General features: G+C 32.3%; 1 protein-coding gene across 1 annotated transcript; it reads left to right on the top strand.

Annotated features, from left to right (window-relative positions):
- The first annotated feature begins 709 nt into the window (after positions 1-709).
- ankmy1 (ankyrin repeat and MYND domain containing 1) lies at positions 710-24,116 on the top strand. Its single transcript, XM_056448153.1, has 16 exons — positions 710-1,267; positions 3,663-3,809; positions 3,900-4,345; positions 5,036-5,252; positions 6,103-6,279; positions 8,539-9,026; positions 9,709-9,880; positions 10,644-10,784; positions 10,868-10,978; positions 13,145-13,252; positions 13,927-14,058; positions 16,571-16,684; positions 16,770-16,920; positions 18,980-19,091; positions 19,171-19,319; positions 23,117-24,116. The coding sequence occupies exons 1-16, from the start codon at positions 1,139-1,141 to the stop codon at positions 23,266-23,268; spliced, it is 2,946 nt and encodes a 981-aa protein (XP_056304128.1). The 5' UTR covers positions 710-1,138; the 3' UTR covers positions 23,269-24,116.
- Positions 24,117-24,319: the final 203 nt, after the last annotated feature.

The raw sequence follows: 24,319 nt of genomic DNA, 5'->3' as shown, positions 1-24,319 counted from the left end.
CATTTTCCCCCACTGCTTTTCAGTTTTTCTGACCATCCTCATTTATAAACCTTAGAGATGGTTGTGCATGAAAATCCTGTTTCTGCACTCCAGTTTCTGAAGTGCTCCACCTGGAGTCAACAACCATGCCACTGTCACCTAAATCACCTTTCTTCCTCATCCAGATGCTTGGTTTAAACATCACCAGACCATCTTGCGTTGCTGCAAAATTATGAGCTAATTAAATGCCAGCGTTAAAAAGAAGTTGAACCTGTACCTAATAAATTGGCCAGTGAGTCTTATTGTTTATTTTTATTTATTGTATTGTATTTGTATTTTTATGTAAACTATATTAATCTGTCATTTTACCAGTTTACTGGTCTTTTAGACTGGACTTTCAGTTTGTTTAGCTGATAAAAAGAGCCTATATACTCACCTCAAACCCCTTTCTGTGGAAAATATCATGGGTTTCATTGTAATTATTTATTCAAATGGTCAGGATTCTTAATTAAATGTTTATCTCGTCAGAAAGGCACTGTGTTCAGCAACCTATACTGTAAGTATCAGTGTCATTAAGTAACATTAAGTAATACCAGTCAAGTATCATGTTTCGCACGCCCAAGAGCACGCGCTCGAGACAGCTTGTTGCACACCTGAGTGCCGTCAAATGAGTCAGGAAAAATTATGTATTTGTTAACCGACAATATTATTGCACATATGTGCTTGACATACAGCGAGAAAGCCGTAATAGCGCGTGCACATGATGCGCGCTCTCGACAACCCCAAGTTATCGCGGTTGCTTAGTTGCGCGGCGTTTAATAGCTACAATAGCAGATCACTTGAAACACAATAACAAACCATCGAGTGACACGTGCTTATTTGAAAAGGCTCTCCGGCTTTTGTCATGTATATTATGTTGTGAATAGACCATCTGGAGTACTATACCACTGAAGAACCGGCAGTTCATTTAATAAGGACTTTATTTTTCGCACATATTATGGCTCTGGCAGAAAATTTACGACAGTTTGCGAGACGTCATGTCGTCATGGTAACCGTCAGAGGTTAAACATTACAATATAGTGCAGACAGAAGTACGCTGCTTAAATAAAAGTGTATAAAGTCAGAATATGAGCTGAAAAAGAAAGACAAGAACAGTATAATGTGGGATATTTCTTGCAAAAGAAATGGATATGGAATCCAGGAGTGGCCTGATGGATGTAAATATGAGGGGGAATTCGTAAATAACCTGAAACACGGCGATGGCGTCTTCACCTGGACAAATGGAGAGGTGTGTTTTTCTCTTTATATCCTGAAATAGTTTTATCATTCTGTTGTGATCTTATTGTCATTAAACATATTTGAACAATGTTTATCAGTTTTTGATAAACTTTTATTAGACAAAACTGACCTTAAGTTAACATGAGTAGTAATTATTAGTTTTAAACACCTTGAATCAACTCAGATATCTGCAACAATCGATGTTTTTTTATACGTTAGACTGAATTTTAATATTTATCCCCCCCCACATTTCCCCCATATTTTTATAAGAAAAAATAAGTAAATATTGTTTGAATTGCAAATACAATGAATATAAAAGCAAATGTTTACTTAAGCAAGCTCAACATATTTATTATTTTAAGCGTTGTGACCTGTTTTAAATATAATTTTCCTAATAAATAACTGATATATTTATTTATGTTATTTATTTATATATCTGTTGTACCAAATCTTTGCTCTTTTTTATTTTCTAATGAAAATTTTCCATTAATTTAGCATGTTTTTTTTACAATAAATATTGGACAAAATAAGTATCTGCCTGTCCTTTTATCCATCTATCTATCTATCTATCTATCTATCTATCTATCTATCTATCTATCTATCTATCTATCTATCTATCTATCTATCTATCTATCTATCTATCTATCTGTAGTGTCACAATCACACTCTTTGATTTCATAATATTTTTACCTAATAATTTATTATATTTATTAGTGCTGTACAATATATCGTTGTAGCATCCATATTGCAATGTGCGCATCTGCAATAGTCACATTGCAAAGATAGGCAATGTCCAGTCTGAATTATAGTTGACCAGGAGCCACACAATTGTATTTACAGTCTTTCTCAGTCGCTTTGGTGCATTTCTCACAACACTTTTTACATTTGTACAACAGTTAATGCATTTCTCAAAACAATTAGTACAAACTGCAAAACGTAGTTGATAACCTGCAAAAGCGTGTCGCTTGCTCAATATGGATAGCTCATTCCTCAAAAGCAAGTATTCATGTCAATGAAAGTGTCAGTGTCATCAAGATGAAAAGTCCTGACACCATTGTTTATGAACAAGATAGTCAAATGGCTTTGGCGTTTTCTTTATGACAGTTTACTCTACATTTTGTCCAATGCAAAAAAGTCAGATTTTGCGGACACTTCCTGAAAATGCTCAAGACTATTTACTGTTTACAGCCATTTGAAAACTACAGTAAAGTCAGACATCACTGCATTTAATGAGGTATCTGAGTACAAGACACTGAATATGTAAGTTTCACATTTTACTGCATATGCTCTTTGCAATTCTAATTTATTCACAGCATTGTGCAAAAAATAAATACATCCTTATTTACAACAAACAAAAACTTCCTTTGGGTAGAGCTGTGCACAACTGTAAACAATACTGCAGTACATATTGGAACTGAACCTACAACATTCATAGGTCTGTAAATCATTTATGAAATTGTTCAATTTAGTAGACATTTTCAGGAAAAAAAGATAATTTATTATTATTTTTTTTAATAAAATATGCTTGAGAGATTTTGGCTATTAGTTCAACATTTTGTATATAATGAATGAAGTAATGAAATGAGGACTATTAGTTTTATATGGAATGGCTGTTCAGCATTCACAAGTTTAGTTATTTTGGCTGACATGACATAAGCAAATGATAATGCAGAGAGCTGTATGAAAGCTATTGATGCATGTCTAAAAGCATTTGAAATTTGTTGGAAGGAATGAGAAACTGCTACTATGATGTGCACAAATGACAAATTGTTTTGAGAAATGCATTAACTGTTGTACAAATGTAAATAGTGTTGTGAGAAATGCACCAAAGAAAAAAAATGTAATCTGTATTTATATAGAGTTTATATGATTTATGCAAAAAAAAAAAAAAATTCTTACTTAATTTTTGTCATTTTACATTTCAAAGCGAAAACAAGATTATTTCACTTACCCCACTGGCAGATAATTTTCTCCCCCCCACCCCCCCAAAAAGTCTTAATTTGGACTTATTTCTTCTGACAGTGAAAACTAAACAATATTTTTACTTGGTCTAAAAATTTGTGATATTTGGACAAGAAACAAAACAAAGTAAGAAAAGCATTTTTTCATTGTGATTATTCAATTTCTGTACCCGAATACACTTAGACTCCCCAGAAAACCATCAAATGGAGCCATTCAAATCTTCTCAAACTGTATTCGTATCGCAATGTTTATCGCAGAAAAATAAAATATCACAATATCAGATTTTTCCAGTATCGTGCAGCCCTAATATTTATAATATAAATCACGACATTCCAATTATGATATTATATTTAACATTTATTGTTATTTTGTTGGTGTTATTTTTTGTAAACATCATAAAGTCTTTGCCAGTGTGATATCAAACAATTATCATGCTTATTCAGTTCTACGAAGGTTCATTTTTTAAGGATTATCGTCACGGCAAAGGCACATACTCCTGGCCGGATGGTTCCAAATACACAGGAAAGTTTTATCTGAACCGAAAGGAGGGATACGGAGTGCAAGTTTTCCCAGATGGATCGAGCTTTCAGGTAAACAACTCTCGTTTTACTCACCAGCAATACATTTGCTTTTATAATACAGCCTATTACAGATAATAAAACAAAACCTTTTCTCTTCAGGGTCTATATCATGCAGGTGAACGTTTCGGCCCTGGGGTCATGACGTACCCTGACGGCCGACAGGATTTAGGCCTGTGGCACAGAGAAAAGTTACTGCAAATGTGCAGCACAGTGGAAGATGGTTTCAGTCTGGAGGATTTCCCGGAATACATGACCAGACGGCTTGAGAAAGACCTGAAACAGCCCCTTTTTCCTGTCGATGTGGAGGTGAGGGCAGACAGAGGTCATCGCATGTCAGATCTGTGTTTATTAGAGGACGAGGAGCACTTTATTCTGCCTCCAGAGATTGAGAGGTACTCCACAGACTCGGACCATCTGCCTGTACCGAGGCATCTGAGAAGAGAGCTGGACCTGCACTTTTTCGGCACTAGTGAGATCAGCACAGAGTCACTGTCCATAGCTGTGCCGCTACAGCAGCGCATGAATGCACACATGCAGAGACACAGGTAAGAACATTTCTGCTAGTGTTTTAATTGGTATTAGTATTTTATTTTTAGTATTAGTAATATTATTTATATATATATATATATATATATATATATATATATATATATATATATATATATATATATATATATATATATTTCATATTTAATATTATCATATTTAATATTATCATATTTATTGTTATCATATTTAAATATTAATATTGCTGCTTAGATTTTTATCTTATGTTATTTAAAGCAATTTTACACAATTACACAACATTTACGCAACAAAATTACACAACATTTTTACATGCATTTAATATATTTTTATATATTTAAATTATACACAGCAACATTTTATTATATTACAATTAAAACATTTTCAACATTTGTTATTTTATGATTATATTGCATAAATGCATTAATATTGACAATATTCATATTTTTTATTAATTGTCTACAAATGTTATGATTATTTTATATTTATTATTATTGTTGTTGTTTGTTTTGTTGTTGCTGTTGTTGTTGGTTATTCAAAATTTGGCAGATGGCAGATGGCTTGTATTTAATTTTAATTTGACATTATGACACTATATTTTATTTATTATATTTAATCTCAATGAAATGGTACTGTGTTTTAATGAATTTTATTTTACCTTGATTACCTTGATTGTAGTCATATATTTTTCTCTTCTTTCTCTCCCGCAGATTTGAAGCAGAAACTTTAGACTGGGACGTCGCTGCTGTGCTAAACATGAACAGGGCTCAGTTTGGACCCAAAGGTCCGCTGGAGCTCAACTCAGCGAGACTGATCATGGAAGCTTCTCGTGGTGAATGCAGGAATGTTCACCGAATCCTCAGAGATGGAGAAGTTCATCCGGATGTGAGCGATGCAAGAGGACATGCGGCTCTCATAGCAGCAACGGTAAGCTTATGTTGTGTGTGATCAAACCCAGTAGAAAGTCATTGGATTGTTAGCTTTTTATCTTGGTCTTTATTGTAATTAAATATTTTTATTATTTATGCAAAATAATGCAGAAAATTATGAATTTATATTATATTATATTATATTATATTATATTATATTATATTATATTATATTATATTATATTATATTATATTATATTATATTATATTATATGCATAAATATTGTAAATTAATATTAAATATTATTAAATTATTAAATATTTTCAACATTTATATATATATAAGCATTTATATTTTAGCTTGTTATTTTACATAATTTTGTGTATCTGTATGTTTGTATATGTGTGTGTGTATGTATGTGTATATATATATATATATATATATATATGTGTATATATGTGTGTATGTGTATATATATATATATATATATATATATATATATATATATATATAAAAATATACATACAATAAAATATATGAGTAAATGTATAATGTAATACTGTATATAAATTATGCAAATGATTGCATGTTTAATTGTATTGATTATTACTATTTTCATCTACACATAATCTGCACATATGTATACTTAAGCTACACATAGTCTGGCATATGTAACTTAAACTGTAGTTTGTACATATTTTGTTGCTGAGCTCTTTCTTGTCATTAGAAATAGGAAGCAGAACTTCCCAGAAGAGGGCAGCATTGTTTTTTCTTTTTTCCTTTTTCAGTCGTGAAGACGCATCAGATATGTGGGAAAACTACACGTTTCGTATATTTAGCAACAACATTACACAAGACAACTTGTTTAATGAGGTATGTAAATGAGGTTTGTTGTTTGTTGATTCAGGTTCAATGTCATGATGATGTCATCAACATGCTGTTGGACAATGGAGCTGATGTTAATAAGTTAAATGGTGAAGGCATGTCTGCTCTGGCCATCTGTATGGTCCTCTACTACCCTCTTCAGACCTTACATGAGACCCTGGCAGAAAAAATGCCTCGAAATATCAACCAAGAACCAGAGGTAAATAATACACCAGTGCATCATGGGTATTTTGATTTGCTTATCCAACTTTTTCGCACGTTTCAAGTGATTGAGAGCACTTTCTGTTTGGGAAACTTCTATTTAGAAGAACAGGAATAATTAATATAGTTGTGCTACATGTAATCCATATACATTGTGAAAACAGAGTTACTTTTGGGGTGAGAAGTAGGTAGTGCTGCCACCTCACAACAAGAAGGTCGCTGGTTCGAGCCTCGGCTGGGTCAGTTGGCGTTTCTGTATGGAGTTTGCATGTTCTCCCTGCATTCGCGTGGGTTTCCTCTGGGTGCTCCGGTTTCCCCCACAGTCCAAAGACATGCAGTACAGGTGAATTGGGTAGGCTAAATTGTCCGTAGTGTATGAGTGTGAGTGAGTGTGTATGGATGTTTCCCATTGATGGGTTGCAGCTGGAAGGGCATCCGCTGCGTAAAACATTTACTAGATAAGTTGGCGGTTCATTCCGATGTGGCAACTCCGGATTAATAGAGGGACTAAGCCAAAAAGAAAATGAATGAATGAGTTACTTTTGGCTTTTATTCATTATTCAGTAATTTCTTGGTATTTCAACATGAAATTTGTTTCACAAACAAAACAGTTCACTGCATTTTGTTCCTTATTATTTTCCCATTAGCGGGGTTTCCGTCACTCTGTGTTAATGTGCATTTTAAAGTATCACATAAAAAAACAAGTGATGGAAGTGCCATATTGTGATTTAAAAATCATTTAATTAATAAAATGTTTTACGCTCACTTGATGTGGATTTATATTTGCACTAAAAAAGTTTAATGTGGGTGATAGAATAGATGAAAATGCATTTGACTGACAAACACTGACATAGCGAATATTACAGCCATGTTGGTTGCTAGGTTACCAATACTACAACAGACTGCTCTAACAACTTGATGGAAACACACCTAATCCGCATTTGGGATGTTTTTTTGTGAACTTCAAAAAGATTTGAAGTTAAGATGGAAATCTGGCTATTTTATTTTATAAAGTTTGTTTTTTGGAGTTATTCATAGTCTACTGAAACAAATTAATTAATTCCAAACTGTCTTTTCATAAGCAGTAGATAAACGTTGAGGAGACGGCACATTTTAAAGTATCACATAAAAAAATGAGTGACAGAAATGGCAAATTTTGATGAAAAACTATTTAATTTTGAAAAGTCTTTGATGTCACTTGATATGGATTTGTATTTGTGCTAAAAAGGGTTAATGTGAATAACAGAATAAATGAAATGCATATGCCGAATAAACCCTGATGTAGCGAATATGACACCCATGTGACCCTATTGTCCTTGCCTTGTTAAACTGTTGGTTTCTAGGTTACCAATACTACAAAAGACTGCTCTAATAACTTGATGGAAACACAACTAATTCGCATTTGGGATGTTTTTTTGTGAACTTTAAAAAGATTTGCTCCACGTTTAGATGGAAATCTGGCTATTTTATTTTCTGCTGTACAGTTCATTGAATATACATCCATAATATTGCTTTTCAAGTTAGGAGTTATTCATGGTCTACTGAAACGAATTAATTAATTCCAAACTGTCTTTTCATATTCAGTAGATAAACAGTGAGGAGAATTCACATTTTAAAGTAAAAAAACTGCACAAAAAAATGCATGATAGAAATGGCAGATTTCGATCATTTAATAAAAAAAATCTTCGCTTGCTTCGCGTGGATTTTTATTTGCTCTAAAAAGGGTTAATGTGGATAATAGAATAGATGAAAACGCATTTGCAGAATAAACACTGTAGCGAATATTACACCCACGTGACTCCATTGTGCTTGCCTTGTTTACTATTGGTTGCTAGGTTACCAATACTACAATCAACTGCTCTAACAACTTGATGGAAATGCACATTTTTGTTACAAACTTTAAAAATATTTGCTGAAAAGATGAACTTGAAAACTTCAAGTTAATTTAAGATTGTATTCCTTACAGTACATTAATATTCAATATACCTCCATAATATTTTTGGGGCGTTATTCATAGTATGCTTAAACTAATTGCTTAATTCATACTGCCTTTTTGTATTCAATAAATGAAGTATGAGGAGAATAATGACACCTCGCTGTACCCAGTGAAAAACAATACAATTAAAATAGTGATTACTGATTGTTTGCAGTTTAACAGAAGTTACTCCCATAATTCACGCAAAGCATCATGAGGTGAAGGGAAAAGGACACTTTTAATCTCCTTTGTTTCTGTTTTTTTCTGTCCGTTACGCTGAAGATCAAGCCTCTGGAAGATGTTGCTCATGAATCTTCTCCAGATCCAATGACAGAAACAGCCAGAGATGAAAGCAAACCAGAGACATCCGAGAGCAACCAAGCTGACCCACATCTTGAACCCGAAAACCTTGAGGCGCAAGAAAAAATCTACAAAAAAGAGACGGTTGTTCAACTGGAGGAGCTCAAGACTTCTGAGGAAACAAATGAAAATACAGACCTAATCCAGGAAACGGTGCTTGAAGCCGAAGATGAGCAGAACATCAGGTCTCAATCTGTTCAAGTGTTGGATGGAAATGAAGAGGAAGATCTGGAGAGGAGTGTCAGGTCAGATGATCCGGGTTTCGACTCGGCCTGCTCTATGTTGAGTTTTCAGATCGAGGTGACGGAAGATATCTTGCAGAAGAGCGCTGAGATCTTGAGCCTGACGCAAACGCTGAGTCCCACAGACACACAGGAGACTGTCCGCAGAATCGCTCTGCTCAAGACTGAGTTAGTAAATACATTTCTCGAGAAAATGTTTTAATTGGTGATTTTTTTAAACAAAAAATCTGTGTGTATCGTGTTTTTCTAACCAAAAAAAACAAAATGACAACAAAAACAAACAAAAAAGAAGCTATTTATTTATTTTACACTGGATAACTAAGAGTATTTTACAAACAAATGAATAAATATATACAAATACTGTAATAAATACAAATAGAAAATGTAGACATTTACATTACTATTTAATGTAACAACAACAAAATAACAACATGATTTAATGTATTTATATTTTTAAAATGAATGAATTATGTAATTATAATTGACATTTGTATGTGGTAAGTTTCATTGTATGCAATATTTACATATATATATATTATGATTATTATTTTTATTACTACTACTATTAAGCAAAAAGTCAATAAAGGCAATTATTATTATAATATTCTATATTATTTTGGATATTTAATTTATTTATTTAAAAATGAACATATTTATATAGTAAACTCCATTGTTCCTATTACTGCTGGTACTTCTTTTGTAAACAACAATAACAATGCAGAATTGACTAACAATAATATTTATATTCCTATATATTCTAATATTACACAATAGCATATAATAATAATGTTTTTTGATATATTTAATGTAAATTTATATGTGATTAACTGGGGATTGTTTGGTCTGTAAGGCATCGTAATCGATGGGCAACAGTTGAGCTTCTGTTGGAAAGAGGAGCAGATCCGAACTCCTCTACTGTCCCGGTGCCTGTGATCTTCCTGGCCATCAAAGCTGCTCATGTGAAGAGCGTCCGGCGGCTGCTGGAGTGCGGAGCTCGTACAGACATTCCTCTGCCTCCAGAGGTACTATTTTATTTTATTTTATTTTATTTTTAGATTTATTTTATTTTATTTTATTTTATTTTATTTTATTTTATTTTATTTTATTTTATTTTATTTTATTTTATTTTATTTTATTTTATTTTAGATTTATTATTTTATTTAATTTAATTTTATTTTATTTTTAGATTTATTATTTTATTTTATTTTTAGATTTATTATTTTATTTTATTTTATTAATTGTTGCTATTTAATTTAATTGTATTTATTATTTACTATTAATAATATTTTTTTCAGACCCAAAATTTAGGCCATGAATATGTTTTAAACTGTATCTTTTATGATAAAATTGAATTATAATAATTTAAGTACTTGATTTCCAGAACAAAGAAGTTTTTTACTGTATCCATTGATAAATTATGAATACATTTTGAAACCCTATTATAATTAAAATGAAGTAAAAAATTAAATAAGCTGCAAAGTACTTTCTATAAAGAATATTAAAGTTTATATTTTAAAAAGTGATTTTGTTTGTATTATTATTATTATTATTATTTATTTAATTATTTATTATTTTTAAATTGATATATCTGTTTTATTTTATATCTTACATATTTATTTATGCATTTTTATTTGTGCATATATTTTTTCATTATTATTATTATTATTATTATTGTTATGTTTTTTTGCATACATATTGACAATAAATTCATATAAAATGAATCATTTGATTAACAACAAATCAATCAGAATAATTAAGGTATTGTTGTTCTTGTGTTTTTGACAGCAGAAGGGTCTGTACCCCCTTCACATAGCAGCTGGCTTGCTTGAAGCAGAGGGTCCTGAAATCACCGAGCTCCTCCTGCACGCACTGACAGACCCCGATCTCAAAGCTCAGGACCAACATGAGGTGTTCCAGCTTGATCAGGTCTGAGGAAACCATTGCTTTTGTGTGATTATTATCATCCAAAAGTGTTCAGCATAACTCTAATGAAAGAAATATGCCTCCAGGCTTTTGAGGATCCTCCTGTCGGTCAGTTCAGTGACGCTCATATCCAGTTTTCTCAAGAAGGCGGCAGGACGGCGTTGCACGTGGCCTGTCAGAGAGACTCCGAACATACTGTGAGATTACAGTAGATAGAGTACACTCAAAATGTACTTATTCTCATTTTAAAAAATAGCATGTGGGAAGAATATAATGGAGAAATAGCTACAAAAGATGTGATCTAGCCATCATAGAAATGACTAAGGCCCCAATTACACTAATACGTTTTAGTTTTAGAATGAAAACGATCTGCGTCCACACTAGCGTTTCACTCAGCGTTTCTGAACAACGAAATCGCACATCATGTGACCCCACACTCATACTCTGGCATGCACTGCAGCGTGCTTTGGGCACATCTACCCATATGAGAGCTGTGCACGTCGGATTGTTCATCAAGGATCTCCCGCTGGATCTAATTTCACTACATTTGTTAAACGTGAGATTTAATTCATCTTGTTTTCTATATCTAACGACATAACGACTTTGGTCTTTTGAATCTGTTACTTGTTCTCAGGTAACGTGTTTTGGCTGAACGCAAAGATAAGTTGAAAGATTAGATAAGTTGAACGAAATATTTCGTATTTTCAATGAAAATTAAAGGAGGCAGTTATGTTATAGGCTCCGTTTTGTTATAAATATGCATTCAGTGAAGATGACGCTCATATAAATATGTAGCTACATGACACCTCAACATTTTTGCTGTCTGTTTAGTTAATATCAAAATAAAAAAAGGCAGTTCCTTAAATCATGTTTTCATATGTCTCTTTTTTCCCCCACCCACACTAACACGGAGCAGCAGTGTTTTAGAATGAAAACAGCCTCTTCAGCGCTTTTAAAAAGCTCAGTTTTCAGCGTTTAAACTCAAAACTTAAGCGTTTTAAAACTAAAACGTATTAGTGTTAACGGGGCCTAAAACTATTAAAGGGATATTTCACCCATAAACGAAAACCTTTACACACCTTTTACACCCTTTACCTTTACTCAAACTTGAGTAGTTATAAAGCTTTATGAATTTCTTTCTTCTGTTGAACAGAAAACATGACTTTCTGAAGAATGTCGGAAAGAAAAACAGCCATTGATGTTCACAGTAGGAACAAAAAATACTATAATGAAAGTCAATGCCTGTTGGTTTCCAATAGTCTTCAGTATACCTCCCTTTGCATTCAACATAAGAAAGAAACTCAAATAGGTTTGGAAAAACTGGAGCATGAGCAAATAATTACAGAATTTTTTCAACTGCAATTTTCAGAAGCAAACATTTCAGTGGGTTTACTGGATTTATTAGGTATAGGGTTCAGTAAAATGTTGATTTCTGTTTTATTCTGGCAGTGTTAACATTTCTTCCACATTTTAAATTAATACAATGTACTTTAGAGCATTTCTGAACAGTTGGTCAGAATAACAAATCTGTCATTCAAAATCTGGGTTATTCCAACAAATCTTGATTTCTCAACTCTTCTGAAGTTAAAACATCAGAATTCACATCTGTTTTATCAACACTTAACTGACTAACAATAGAAATCACTTAGGGATGCTCAATATATTGGCCGATAAATGCTATTTTTAATGTTATTGTTCCAATAAGAAAACTAGGCCCATATCTTGAAACCGATAATTGATGTATTTTTCCGCTGGTTGAACCACTTCATGTTTGTTTCCATCACTTTTTTTTAAGTTATTTTACTGCTATTTTGATGTTGTGTTATTTACACATTTTTTCTTTTTGTCAGGCAGTAGATTATATTTATAGAAAAGATCATTAGCCTTAAAAAAAAAAGAGTAGTTGATTAATGAAGTTCAGAAATCAGTTCGAGCTGAAAAATCAAATGTTTCCTGTATGTGTTTGCCTTTTGTTTTTGCTATTATGCAGAAAATTTAGAAAAAATTGGCTAATATATTGGCTAATAAATTGTTAATAATAGTAAAAGGCTAATATATCGGCTATTTGCCTTCTATTTAAAGAGATATCGGTTATCGATATGGATCAAAAATTCCATATTGGTGCCTCCTTTACTCACTAGCTATTCCTTTGCAGTTTTTACTGTTTGTTTGATTAAAAAAAAATAGGAGAATTAAAAACACACCACTAAACTAACTCTGGCTTATCATAGCATTTATCTATCACTGCTCTCTGGTGACCTAATGTGATTCTATTATTCTCATCTGTAAGTCGCTTTGAATAAAGCATCTGCTAATTGACTAATGATGAAATGTGAATGCAAAACATTGGTATTGTGTTCCAGAATGCTAGAGATGTGGTGGCGCTGCTTCTGTCTCACTGCGCGAGCCCCAATGAAGTGTGGAGTGGTCATTCACCTCTGTCTCTGGCCATCGCCAGTGGCAACCACCTTGTATGTGGTACTTTCTAACATCACTGCATCATCTGTTGTACTGCTGCTAAGGGCTCTATGCATGGAATGTGTCTAAACCCATTGAAATTCTTTAGGTGAAAGGGTTGCCGTGATTCTAGTGATCTTAAATTTCACTAAAGTCCTTGAACAGCATGCACTCAAAAAGGATTTGGCTGCTTGTTCAGACTACTTATGTAAAATGAGCTGAAACAGCACAATTCTTGAGATTTTTTTGGGACAACTTAATTGTTTTATGTAAAATCCACTTCAATTAGTTAAGTTTGCTTAATCAAATTTGAATGAATTGCAATAACAGTGTAATATAATCAGAATCCAGTCAGTTCAATAGACCTAAGCATTCATTAAATACACAAGTATAGTAGTACCAGTAATTCTTGACCTTGTGGGGACATATTGTTTAGTCTCCATAAGGTCAAGAGCTCATAAATCATCCATGATGAAGTCATTTGAAAATGTAAAACTGCAGAATATTTTCTGTCAGTGTTGAATTTGGGAAAAGGACAGAATGTATAGTGTGCACAGTATAAAACTGATTACATTTATAGACAATCCCCATAAAACATGAAAACTCAACATGCATGTATATATATATATGTATATATATGTGTGTGTGCGTGTGTGTGTGTGCGTGTGTGTGTGTGTGTGTTTTGCAGGCTGTGGATGAGCTGTTGTCTGCCGGGGCTGATGTTAATCTTCCTTTGACTCGTCATGTAGGCAGTGCCCTCTGTGCCCTCACCAACATCAACTATGACCACGAGCAGCAGCCGCGCAACCATGTCAAGCTGGTGACTAACTACTAACCTATACTCAAAAAATTACTTTTGCTGCTTGTTTAAACTACTGATCTAAAATTAGTTGAAACAACACAAGTCTTACTTTTGTTGGGACAACTTAATTGTTTTATGTTTAATCCATTTAAATTTGTAAAAATGATTAAGTTAACTTAATTATTTTGTGTTGGGATTTGTGTGGAACCTAGTGTCTTGTTTACAGTGTAACTAAAGATGTGGCTGTGCATATATTTTGACTACCGGTCAAAAGTTTGGGGTCAGTAGCATTTTTAAATGTTTTAAAATAAGCTTCTCCTGCTCACCAAGACTGCATTTATTTAATCAAAAACACAGTACAAATAGTAAAATTGTAAAATAACTGTTCAAAAGTAGATTATAATTTATTTAATAATTTATTCCAGTGATTTTAAAGATGAATTTTCAGCTTTATTACTCCAGTCTTCAGAGTCACATGATCCTTCAGAAATCACTCTAATAATATTAATAATAATTATTATTATTTATTTATTTTTTTAAATATTTTTTTATGGTAATAGTAATAAAAGCAATGATGACTGGAGTAATAATGTTTATTTGAAACTTACAATACAAATGAGCATACAGAAAGAAAGCAGTTATTTAAAATGTTAATAAATATTTAGCAATTTAACATTTTTTACATTTAACAAATGCCACCTTGATGACAACAAACTTTTGACCTGTAGTGTATGTGAAATGTTTGTGAAAACATTTTGTGAAAACGCATGAATTTGGAAAGTGTATTATAGATATAAATATAGATATATAAATACAGATATAAATATATAAATATAGATAATATAAAATCTAGAATTAAAATTTAAATGTAGTTAGAGAAAATGCAGAGATAATTTTCAAAACAATACTATGTAATAGACCATTTAGTAATTCTAGGTAAAAATGGAAATATATTTATTCTTTATTGATTTAACAAAAATGAAATATGTCATGTAAAACAGTGAAAATAACAAATATAATAGAATAATTTATTATTATAATCATTAACTACAATTTTTAGAAAAAAAATGATTGTATAGATGGTTTTTCAAAATATATAGACAAAAAGGGACACAAGACAATAAGTAAGTGTCCTTTTGACTGATACTGTATTATAATACTCATATAAAGAATATCGGACAATATATCGATATCAATAATTTTTTTACTCTGATATCGATATTGGCATTGTCCCCCCCACAAAAAAAAACAAAAAAACATGGGGTTGTGCTCTTGAATATATGATTTAAAAATATGAATTGAAAATGTATCATAATTATTTGTAATTTTAATTCATCATCATATATTGTTATCTATAATTTTAATCATTTTAATTAATTTATCAATATAATTTAAAATGACTCCAACAACAACACTAATACAATATTAATATTTGAAATACATAATAGTAAAGTGAATATAATAACATAAAAAATACAGCTAATATTTCAAACTTTCATATGAAGGAATATTTAATTTAATTATTCGCTGCAATTTAAATATTTAGCAAAGGATAACTCGGTTTACATTTGGAATGTTTTTATTTATTTAAAAAAAATATATATATATATATTCCTATTTGATAAAAATTTTTTTTTTTCAGTACTGGGTTGTGGCTGAAAGGGCATCCACTGTGTAAAACAGATGCTGGATAAATTGGCAGTTCATTCCACTGTGGCGACCCCTGATAAATAAAGGGACTAAAAAAAAGTAAATGAATGAGTGAATAAAATAAAAATAAAACACATCACATGGATAAGTTGTCAGTTCATTCCACTGTGGCAACCCCTGATAATGTTTAATAAAATAGATTTTTTTTCGGTACTGGGTTGTGGCTGGAAGGGCATCCGCTGTGTAAAACATATGTCGGAGAAGTTGGCGGTTCATTCCACTGCCCTGATCTATAAAGGGACTAAGCCGAAAAAAATGAGTGAATGGGTGAAAAAAAAAAAAAAAAGCATACCACATGGATTAGTTGGCGGTTCATTCCACTGTGGCGACCCCTGATAAATAAAGGGACTAAGCGGAAAAAAATTCATGAATGAGTGAATAAAATAAAACATATCACATGGATAAGTTGGCGGTTCATTCCACTGTGGCGACCCCTAATGAATAAAGGGACTAAGTCGAAAAAAAATTAATGAATGAGTGAATAAAATAAAAATAAAACATATCACATGGATAAGTTGGCGGTTCATTCCACTGTGGCGACCCCTGATAAATAAAGGGACTAAGCCGAAAAAAAATGAATGAATGAGTGAATAAAATGAAAATAAAACATATTACATGGGTAAGTTGGCAGTTCATTCCACTGTGGCGACCCCTGATAAATAAAGGGACTAAGCGGAAAAAAATTCATGAATGAGTGAATAAAATAAAAATAAAACACATCACATTTCTGGCACAAAAGGCATTATTTTGTGCTATAAAAATATAATTCTCATCACTCTTTGTGTGTGTGTGTGTGTTGTGTGTATGTGTCCCAATCCAGCTGGATAAGCTAGTGAAAGCAGGCGCTGACGTTCTCATGCCTGTGATGGTTTGCGATGGCCGCAGGTGTACTATGGGAACAGTAGTGGATTATGCGCACATCACATTCCAACAGGTGCAGCTTTTCATCGCCGCTTCATCTTAAAAAGCATCATTTATCGCCTCAGTCATTAACCAGAGCTCTTCTGCTTTCCCTTCAGAACCGGCGAATGTCCCGCACCCCATATCATGCCCTCAGCAAACACGAAAGGCACGTTTATAACGCCCGCCGGCAGCTGCTCGGACTCATGGGAGATCTGATGAGACAGGCCTCTAGCAGGAGGCAAGAGGAACAAGGCCAGGATGAGTTTGGTGAGACTGGACCATTGTGAAACCTCTTTGTTATTTCCTGAATTTAGTTTAGTTTGTTTTGAATTCTGTTTGATCCACTTAAAAACAAAACTAGGTTCTGTTTTAATAGTTCATAACACATTTTACCGTCGAGATAATTTAAATCAAGAAGCTTAATAGATTTTTACAACATTTTATGAAGAACACAAAGGTTCATCTAAAAATAAAAATTCAGTCTTCATTTCCTCATCCTCCTCTTGATTCAAATCTGAGGAAGATAAACTGAAGAATGTTTGATAAAATCAGCCATTGACTTTTACAGTATTTTTTTGTTCCTACTGTGGATGTCAGTGACAATCTTCACAATATCTTGTTTTGTGTTTAACAGTTTAGAATTTTATAACTTCTCTAGAGTTAACAGTCGAGTTTTGCCATCTTTGAAACCATTGAGCTGATGTCCAGGTCTGGCGGGAGTGATTTTGGCTTAGCTTAGCATAAATCATTGAATCGGATTAGACCATTAGCATCTCGCTCAAAAATTACCAAAAAGTTTCAATAATATTAATATTAAATGGTTAATTTTACTTTTTCCTGTAAAACACAGGAAGATAAACTGAAGAATGTGTGATAAAATCAGCCATTGACTTTTACAGTATTTTTTTTTGCTCCTACTACGGATATCAATGACATTCTTTACAAAATCTTTTGTGTTCAATATTTTAGAACAAAAAAGTAAAAATATGTATATTTTTGGAAATATGCTCATTTTACAACTTCTCTAGAATTCGACAGTCGAGTTTTACAAGTTTTTAACCCATTCAGCTGATCTCCAGGTCTGGTGGGAGTGATTTCAGCTTAGCTTAGCATAAAACATTCAGTCGGACTAGACCATTAGCATCTCGCTCAAAAATGACCAAAAAGTTTCGATTATATTAATATTTAATGTTTGATTTTCTTTCTTTTGTTAAACACTGAGGAAGATAAACTGAAGAATGTTTGATAAATCAGCAATTTACTTTTACAGTATTTTTTTGTTCCTACTATGGATGTCAGTGACATTCTTTTTTTTGGAAATAAGTTCACTTTACAACTTCTTTAGAGTCAAACAGTCGAGTTTTACCATCTTTGAACCCATTCAGCTGATCTCCAGGTCTGGTGGGAGTGATTTTAGCTTAGCTTAGCATAAATCATTGAATCGGATTAGACCATTAGCATCTCACTCAAAAATGACCAAAAAGTTTAGATAATTTTATAATTTAAAAAAATTATATCTCTTCTGTCGACCAACGTATAACTTTTAATAAGTTATAAAATACAAATTTAAACGTATTTTGTTTTAAGAATACACTTAATTTTAATTATTCTTAATTTAATTATTCTTAAGTTTAATTATTCTTTAATGATCCACGATTCTATAATTTTTTTTCCATTTTTTTTATTCTAAATGATATTTTATATAATAGAAAATAGGAAAATTCTACAAACATTATATAATTATTAATAAATCGATACAAAGCTCATGCATGTATGTATGTATTTGTTTATGGACAATGAAACCGAAACACTTTAGTGTGTGAGGTTTCATGGCTAAATTTGAACAACCTTTCTGGAGGACCATGTGCACCCAATGGTTCAAACATTGTATCAGGAAGGTGGTGCCATGTACCAGTATGATAATGCACCAATATACAAGCAAGACTGGTCACAGAGTGGTTTGATGAACATGAAAGTGAAGTTGTACATCTCCCATGGCCTGCACAGTCCCCAGTTCCAAATATTATTGAGCCACTTTGAGGTGTTTTGGAGGAGCGAGTCAGGAAATATTTTCCTCCATCAGCATCACGTCCTGGCAACTATTCTGCAAGAACGGCTCAAAATCCCTCTGGCCACTGTATGCAGGACTTCTATCTGTCATTCCTAAGATGAATTGATGTTATATTGGCCGCAAAAGGAGTCCATACACCATGCTAATTTATTATTGATGTCTAAAACAGGCATTTCAGTTTTATTGTCCAACCCCTGTATATATATTTATTTAGAGCATAAATCAGTGTCATGTATACATGTTGTGTTGTTGAAGGTGTGAGTCCCTCAGAGAGGTCTGTGTACAGTCGATCAGCAGTGACATCCAGTCTCCTGAACTCTCCTGAAAACATCAGTAGGACGTCCTGTAATAAACAGAGAGCACACAGGTACTCCACACGGACTTTGTGAACCACACTGACTCTTTCTGACAGCTGAACACTGAATGAGTGTGTGTGTGTGTTTCAGAAAGTGGAGGTTTTGTGAGGAGTGTGGTCGTTCAGTGGGTGTTCATCTGACCGCCTGCAGCCGCTGTCATGAAGTCTATTACTGCAGCAACACCTGCAGAGGCAGAGCATGGGAACAGCGCCATCGAGAGAAGTGTGTGCGGCTGCCAGGTCAGTGTTAGTGCTCAGTACACTTCACAACACACAAAACCTGGAGATCCTGTGTTAAACATACACTACACAATTTAGTTTCATTATAAATTGTTTATAATGTAACGAAAATTGTGTATGTTTAATACATAACTGTTAATATATACATATACATTGTGTGTATATAAGTTTAATCGTCGTTTTTCATAATTTATTTTATATTAGAGAGATAACGTAGGAGCAGTTTAGATAGATAGTGTAGCATATTTTGTTAATTTATATACTTACATATTTTTAAAAATATAAAAATATATAAAATTCACTTTTATAACTGATATGATGATTGAAAATTTGGCATAAATGTTTAGTACAATTTCAACAAAAATGTGGCAATTATTAGAAAATGTACCTGTTGGAACTGAAATGAAATCAATAAACATACATACATCACACTTTATGTGTGTATATATATATTTGTATGTATGTATGTATGTGTATATATATATATATATATATATATATATATATATATATATATATATATATATATATACACATATATATTTATATATATATATGTATATATGTGTGTGTGTGTATATATGTATATATGTATATATACTGTATGTGTGTATGTATGTGTATATATATATTTATATATATATGTATATATATATTTATATATATATGTGTATATATATATATATATATATATATATATATATATATATATATATATATATATATATATATATATATATATATATATATATATACACATATATATTTATATATATATATATATATATATATATATATATATATATATATATACACACATATATATTTATATATATGTATATATGTGTGTGTATGTATATGTGTGTGTATATATGTATATATATGTATATATACTGTATGTGTGTGTGTGTGTGTGTGTGTGTGTATATAAATATATGTATATGAATATAGACTTTACTTGGGTGGGTATATTAACGGGCGCCCAAGTATATTAAGTGACACTGCGAAGAGATGTCAATTGTCAATATGAAGATCGCTAAAACTAAACTGTACAAATGCTTTGAATGCAAATTACACCCAAAGAGCATAAAATCACCAAGAGGCGACACTCTAGTGCGATTTGGGAAACAGCCAATTCCAATAGAACAACAGCATAAAAGTCTGTAAAATAAACTATTAAAAGTGCTGATGATTGTGATAGTAAGTGTTGTATTGTCATCTTTCAGGTTGTATCTCAGCTTTAATGTGTGTTTTTAAAAAAAATTAACTAAAAATTAAAAAAGATCCAATGGACGGCCGACCGATTTCGCTCCTAAATGGCGGAATCGCGGGGCTGCTGCTGGCCGCTGCTGTTGCAATGGAACGTTCTATTGAGTGTCGCCTCCTGGTCATTCTAAGCTCTTTGTTACACCTAAGAGAGAAGAACTTAATGTTTTTTTTTGTTTTTAATAATTCCGAGTTTAAATGTTGGAACGTTCTAAATGAAAAGGGCATAGGGGGGATAACTGGGAATAGAACACAACCAGGAACTATGCTTCTAACTACAGCTCTTGAGGTGTAGTTACAAGCGTACAAGTTTGCGAATGTTTATTGGAATCAACTAATCAACTAACACTAAATCAACTAACTAGGTTTGTAATGACGGAACCTTAGACCTTAGTAGGCTAGCAATGTTTTTCAGAAACACACCCCTGTCTGGGATATCTAAATCTCCTAAAATGTCCAGGAATCGACTTTTGCTTTCGCTTTCTAATGCTGTCGTTATTTATATGCTTATTCATATGCTTATTCATATTCATATGCCTACTTTCGCTTGGCTTCGCAGCTCACGAGAGCTAGAGAAACATTAAATAATTTATTCTTTAATCTAAACGACTCAGCGAAATGTTACTCTATACTCGGAGAGGACGAAATGACTGGTCTAAACTGCCTGCAAAATACATGTAAAACATAATGGTTAATCAACACATTGCCTTATTTAAATAATCTACACATTTTAATCTTGTAATTATAATGTTTACAGATACTGTCTGTTTTTATTCCTTTTTCTGTCATCTATTTCTTATTTGCTGGATATTTTATTAATTTGATGATGTCAATATATTACATAGGCCAGTGTTTCCCAACCCTGTTCCTGGAGGCACACCAACAGTACATATTTTGGATGTCTCCCTTTTCTGATCCATTAACTTCAGGTGTTGGAGTCTCTTCTGATGTTATGATAAGTTGATTCAGGTGTGTTTGATTAGGGAGTGGTTGAAAATGTGTACTGTTGGTGTGCCTTCAGGAACAGGGTTGGGAAACACTGACATAGGCTATTTTATATACATATCTAAAGTGCTTTGGCATTAAAATTTGCTTTAAACTTAAAAGAGAGAGAGACAGTGGCAGGTTTTACTTGTCAGTGGGTGCACATGGCTCCTGAATAGCATAAAAATAAGAGTAATAATGGATTTCTTTTTTTTATTTCAACAGTCTTATTTTTACTTTAACCCAATTGAAAAGAAACAGTGATAAAATTGTCATAATAAACAAAACAAACCAAAAAAAAAAAAAAAAAAAAAAAAAAAAAAAAAAAAAAAAATATATATATATATATATATATATATATATATATATATATATATAATTTTACTGGTAAAAAGGACGATACATAAGAAGCTGAGAAGTTTCTGCCGAAGGTTTTTACAAAAACTAATCACCATAACGCATCCAAAATGTGCCATCCAAAAGTGAATTAAAAACTATAACAAATAGCCATAAAGGCTGTTAAATTATCAATAGATTGTTAAAATAAAACACAAACATATTTTTTTATCAGCAGTAAAACCTATTCAAATTTTTCATTTTCAAAACATTTAAAAAGTTTTGCTGAGATTCTGATCTGTGAAGCACATAGTTGGTCTGTGTCCGAGAAGCTGAGCGGTAGCGAAAGAGCGGGGATTTGTTTTGAAAACAGACAGAAGATCCTGTGGGATTTGGAGAATGAGATGAGAAATGCTCTCCTCTGAGATGAGGAGCGCAGGAACAACAGTGATTGAGGAAGAGTCTGTGAGGCCACGGCAGAACAAATGAGAAACACACTGAGGGTCATCGGGAGCCCTGGAGGATCTGTCTGTCTACAGTACATGAGACAGTAATGCTACAGACAGCACAAAACATCTAAATGAAAAAGAAACAGATCAAACATAAAATAATGAACATTAAAATTGAAGTGAAAAACAAACTTAAATGAATTCATTAAATATATTAAATAAAAATAGTCTTTTTATAATAAAATATGGCTAAAAACTAAAATGACAAAAACAACAACTTAAAACTCTTACATTAAACCTGATTCAAAAGCTTTACAATAAAATATATTTATATTGATATCTAAATATTTACCTATGGAGGAATAAAATATTTCTTTTTTCAAGTGCTTTATAAGGATTTTATGCATTATGGAAAAATAAACCTGTTTAAACGCGTTTTTGTGAAAGTACAAATCGATTATTTGTATTAACTATTTGTATTTATATTTATAATTATTTATTTCTGCCTAATTGTTTTGTGACCAAAAAAATATACACAAAAGGATTATTATATAATAAATAATAAAAGATTATTATTATTTATTTTATTTATTTAACACTTATCTATTTATTTATTTTAAGAAAAATGTAACGCCATTTAATAAATTTAGCTTATTTTATGAAAGCATAAATAGTTGTACTGGAGAAAATGTTTCATGTTTAATTTAGCAAATAAATCAATGAATTAATATGTAACATGTTTTTATTTTTAATCTTTCTCAGTGGTCAATGGAAAAAGCAACAGTGGAAGAATTGAACCCAACAGACCACATTCACCGTCGTCACCCAAAGATGCCAAAGCCAACCCCTTCCACCTCAGCATCAGCCCAGAAATACAAGAATACGACCTCAATGAAAACTACAGCTTCATTTAAAGTGCGGTACGACATTAACATCAAAACCCACAGCGTCACATTTACATCTCATGAAAAGACAGAGACCGAAAGACGCATCAAATGTATGCAAAACATCTCGAAAGACACACAACGTCCATTTCCTTCAAACAACTGTGCATGTTTATTACATAAAACAGAGCAAATTTACAAAGTCAGACCTCAAATAAAACGCAAGTGCTGAACTAGAACAAAATCAAAGGTCTCTCGAAACGCATTACGCTTGTGTTTGAGCCCTTCTCACTGTCCTCTCGTTGAGTGCTGTCAAGAGTATACAATGTGCTTTTTATTTATACTGGACAACCGACAGACCCTCCAGGATTTCGCGATTTCACGATCGCCAAATTTAACCCAAAATTAAGCAAAGCAATCAGGACACTGTTCAAATTCCTGCCACGAAACAGAGCACCGTCTGCATAGTTTTACGTTCACAGATAATATAGCATTCACGAATAGATTGTGCTCGTCCAGTGTGCAAAGCTTCGAATTGTCATTACGCTTCTCATACGATGTGTGGTCCACGTCACATGATGTTAATGTAGCGTGAATTCAAAGCTTGTTTGAAATAGTCCACATAAGTATCAATCAGTCACACACAAACGAAAAGCACACGCGTGATTATTTCCATCAATGTGTTTAAATAGCTTCCTTTCCTTCGGCTTAGTCTCTATTTCAAAGGTTGCCACAACGGAATATTGGTTTCACTTTCAAATTTGATACAGCAGGTTTAAGGGGTAAGCTCTAGTTTGCTTTCTTTTTTTCTCAGTGTTTTCTTTATACAAATTTTTATTCTTAAGGTCAAAATAATAATAAAGGATTAAGAATGTACATTTGTGTGTATTTTCACATTAAAAGAAATTTCACAAAATTTGCCGCAAAATTTGACTTAAAATTTGCAAAAACTCAAGTCCCAAAATTACCTTTTTTTCCGAAATCCTGGAGGGATCGAACCAAGTACAAAAAACAAGCGTCCCGGGACAGAGACTACATACATTTTTCGACTGCGTTTACATTCCACCATGTTTACATTTCC

This window comes from Danio aesculapii, chromosome 22 (genome assembly GCF_903798145.1).
Source record: "Danio aesculapii chromosome 22, fDanAes4.1, whole genome shotgun sequence".
Classification (NCBI taxonomy): domain Eukaryota; kingdom Metazoa; phylum Chordata; class Actinopteri; order Cypriniformes; family Danionidae; genus Danio; species Danio aesculapii.
Note: the sequence above shows the minus strand (reverse complement) of the source record. Positions and strands in the feature narration are given on the sequence as shown.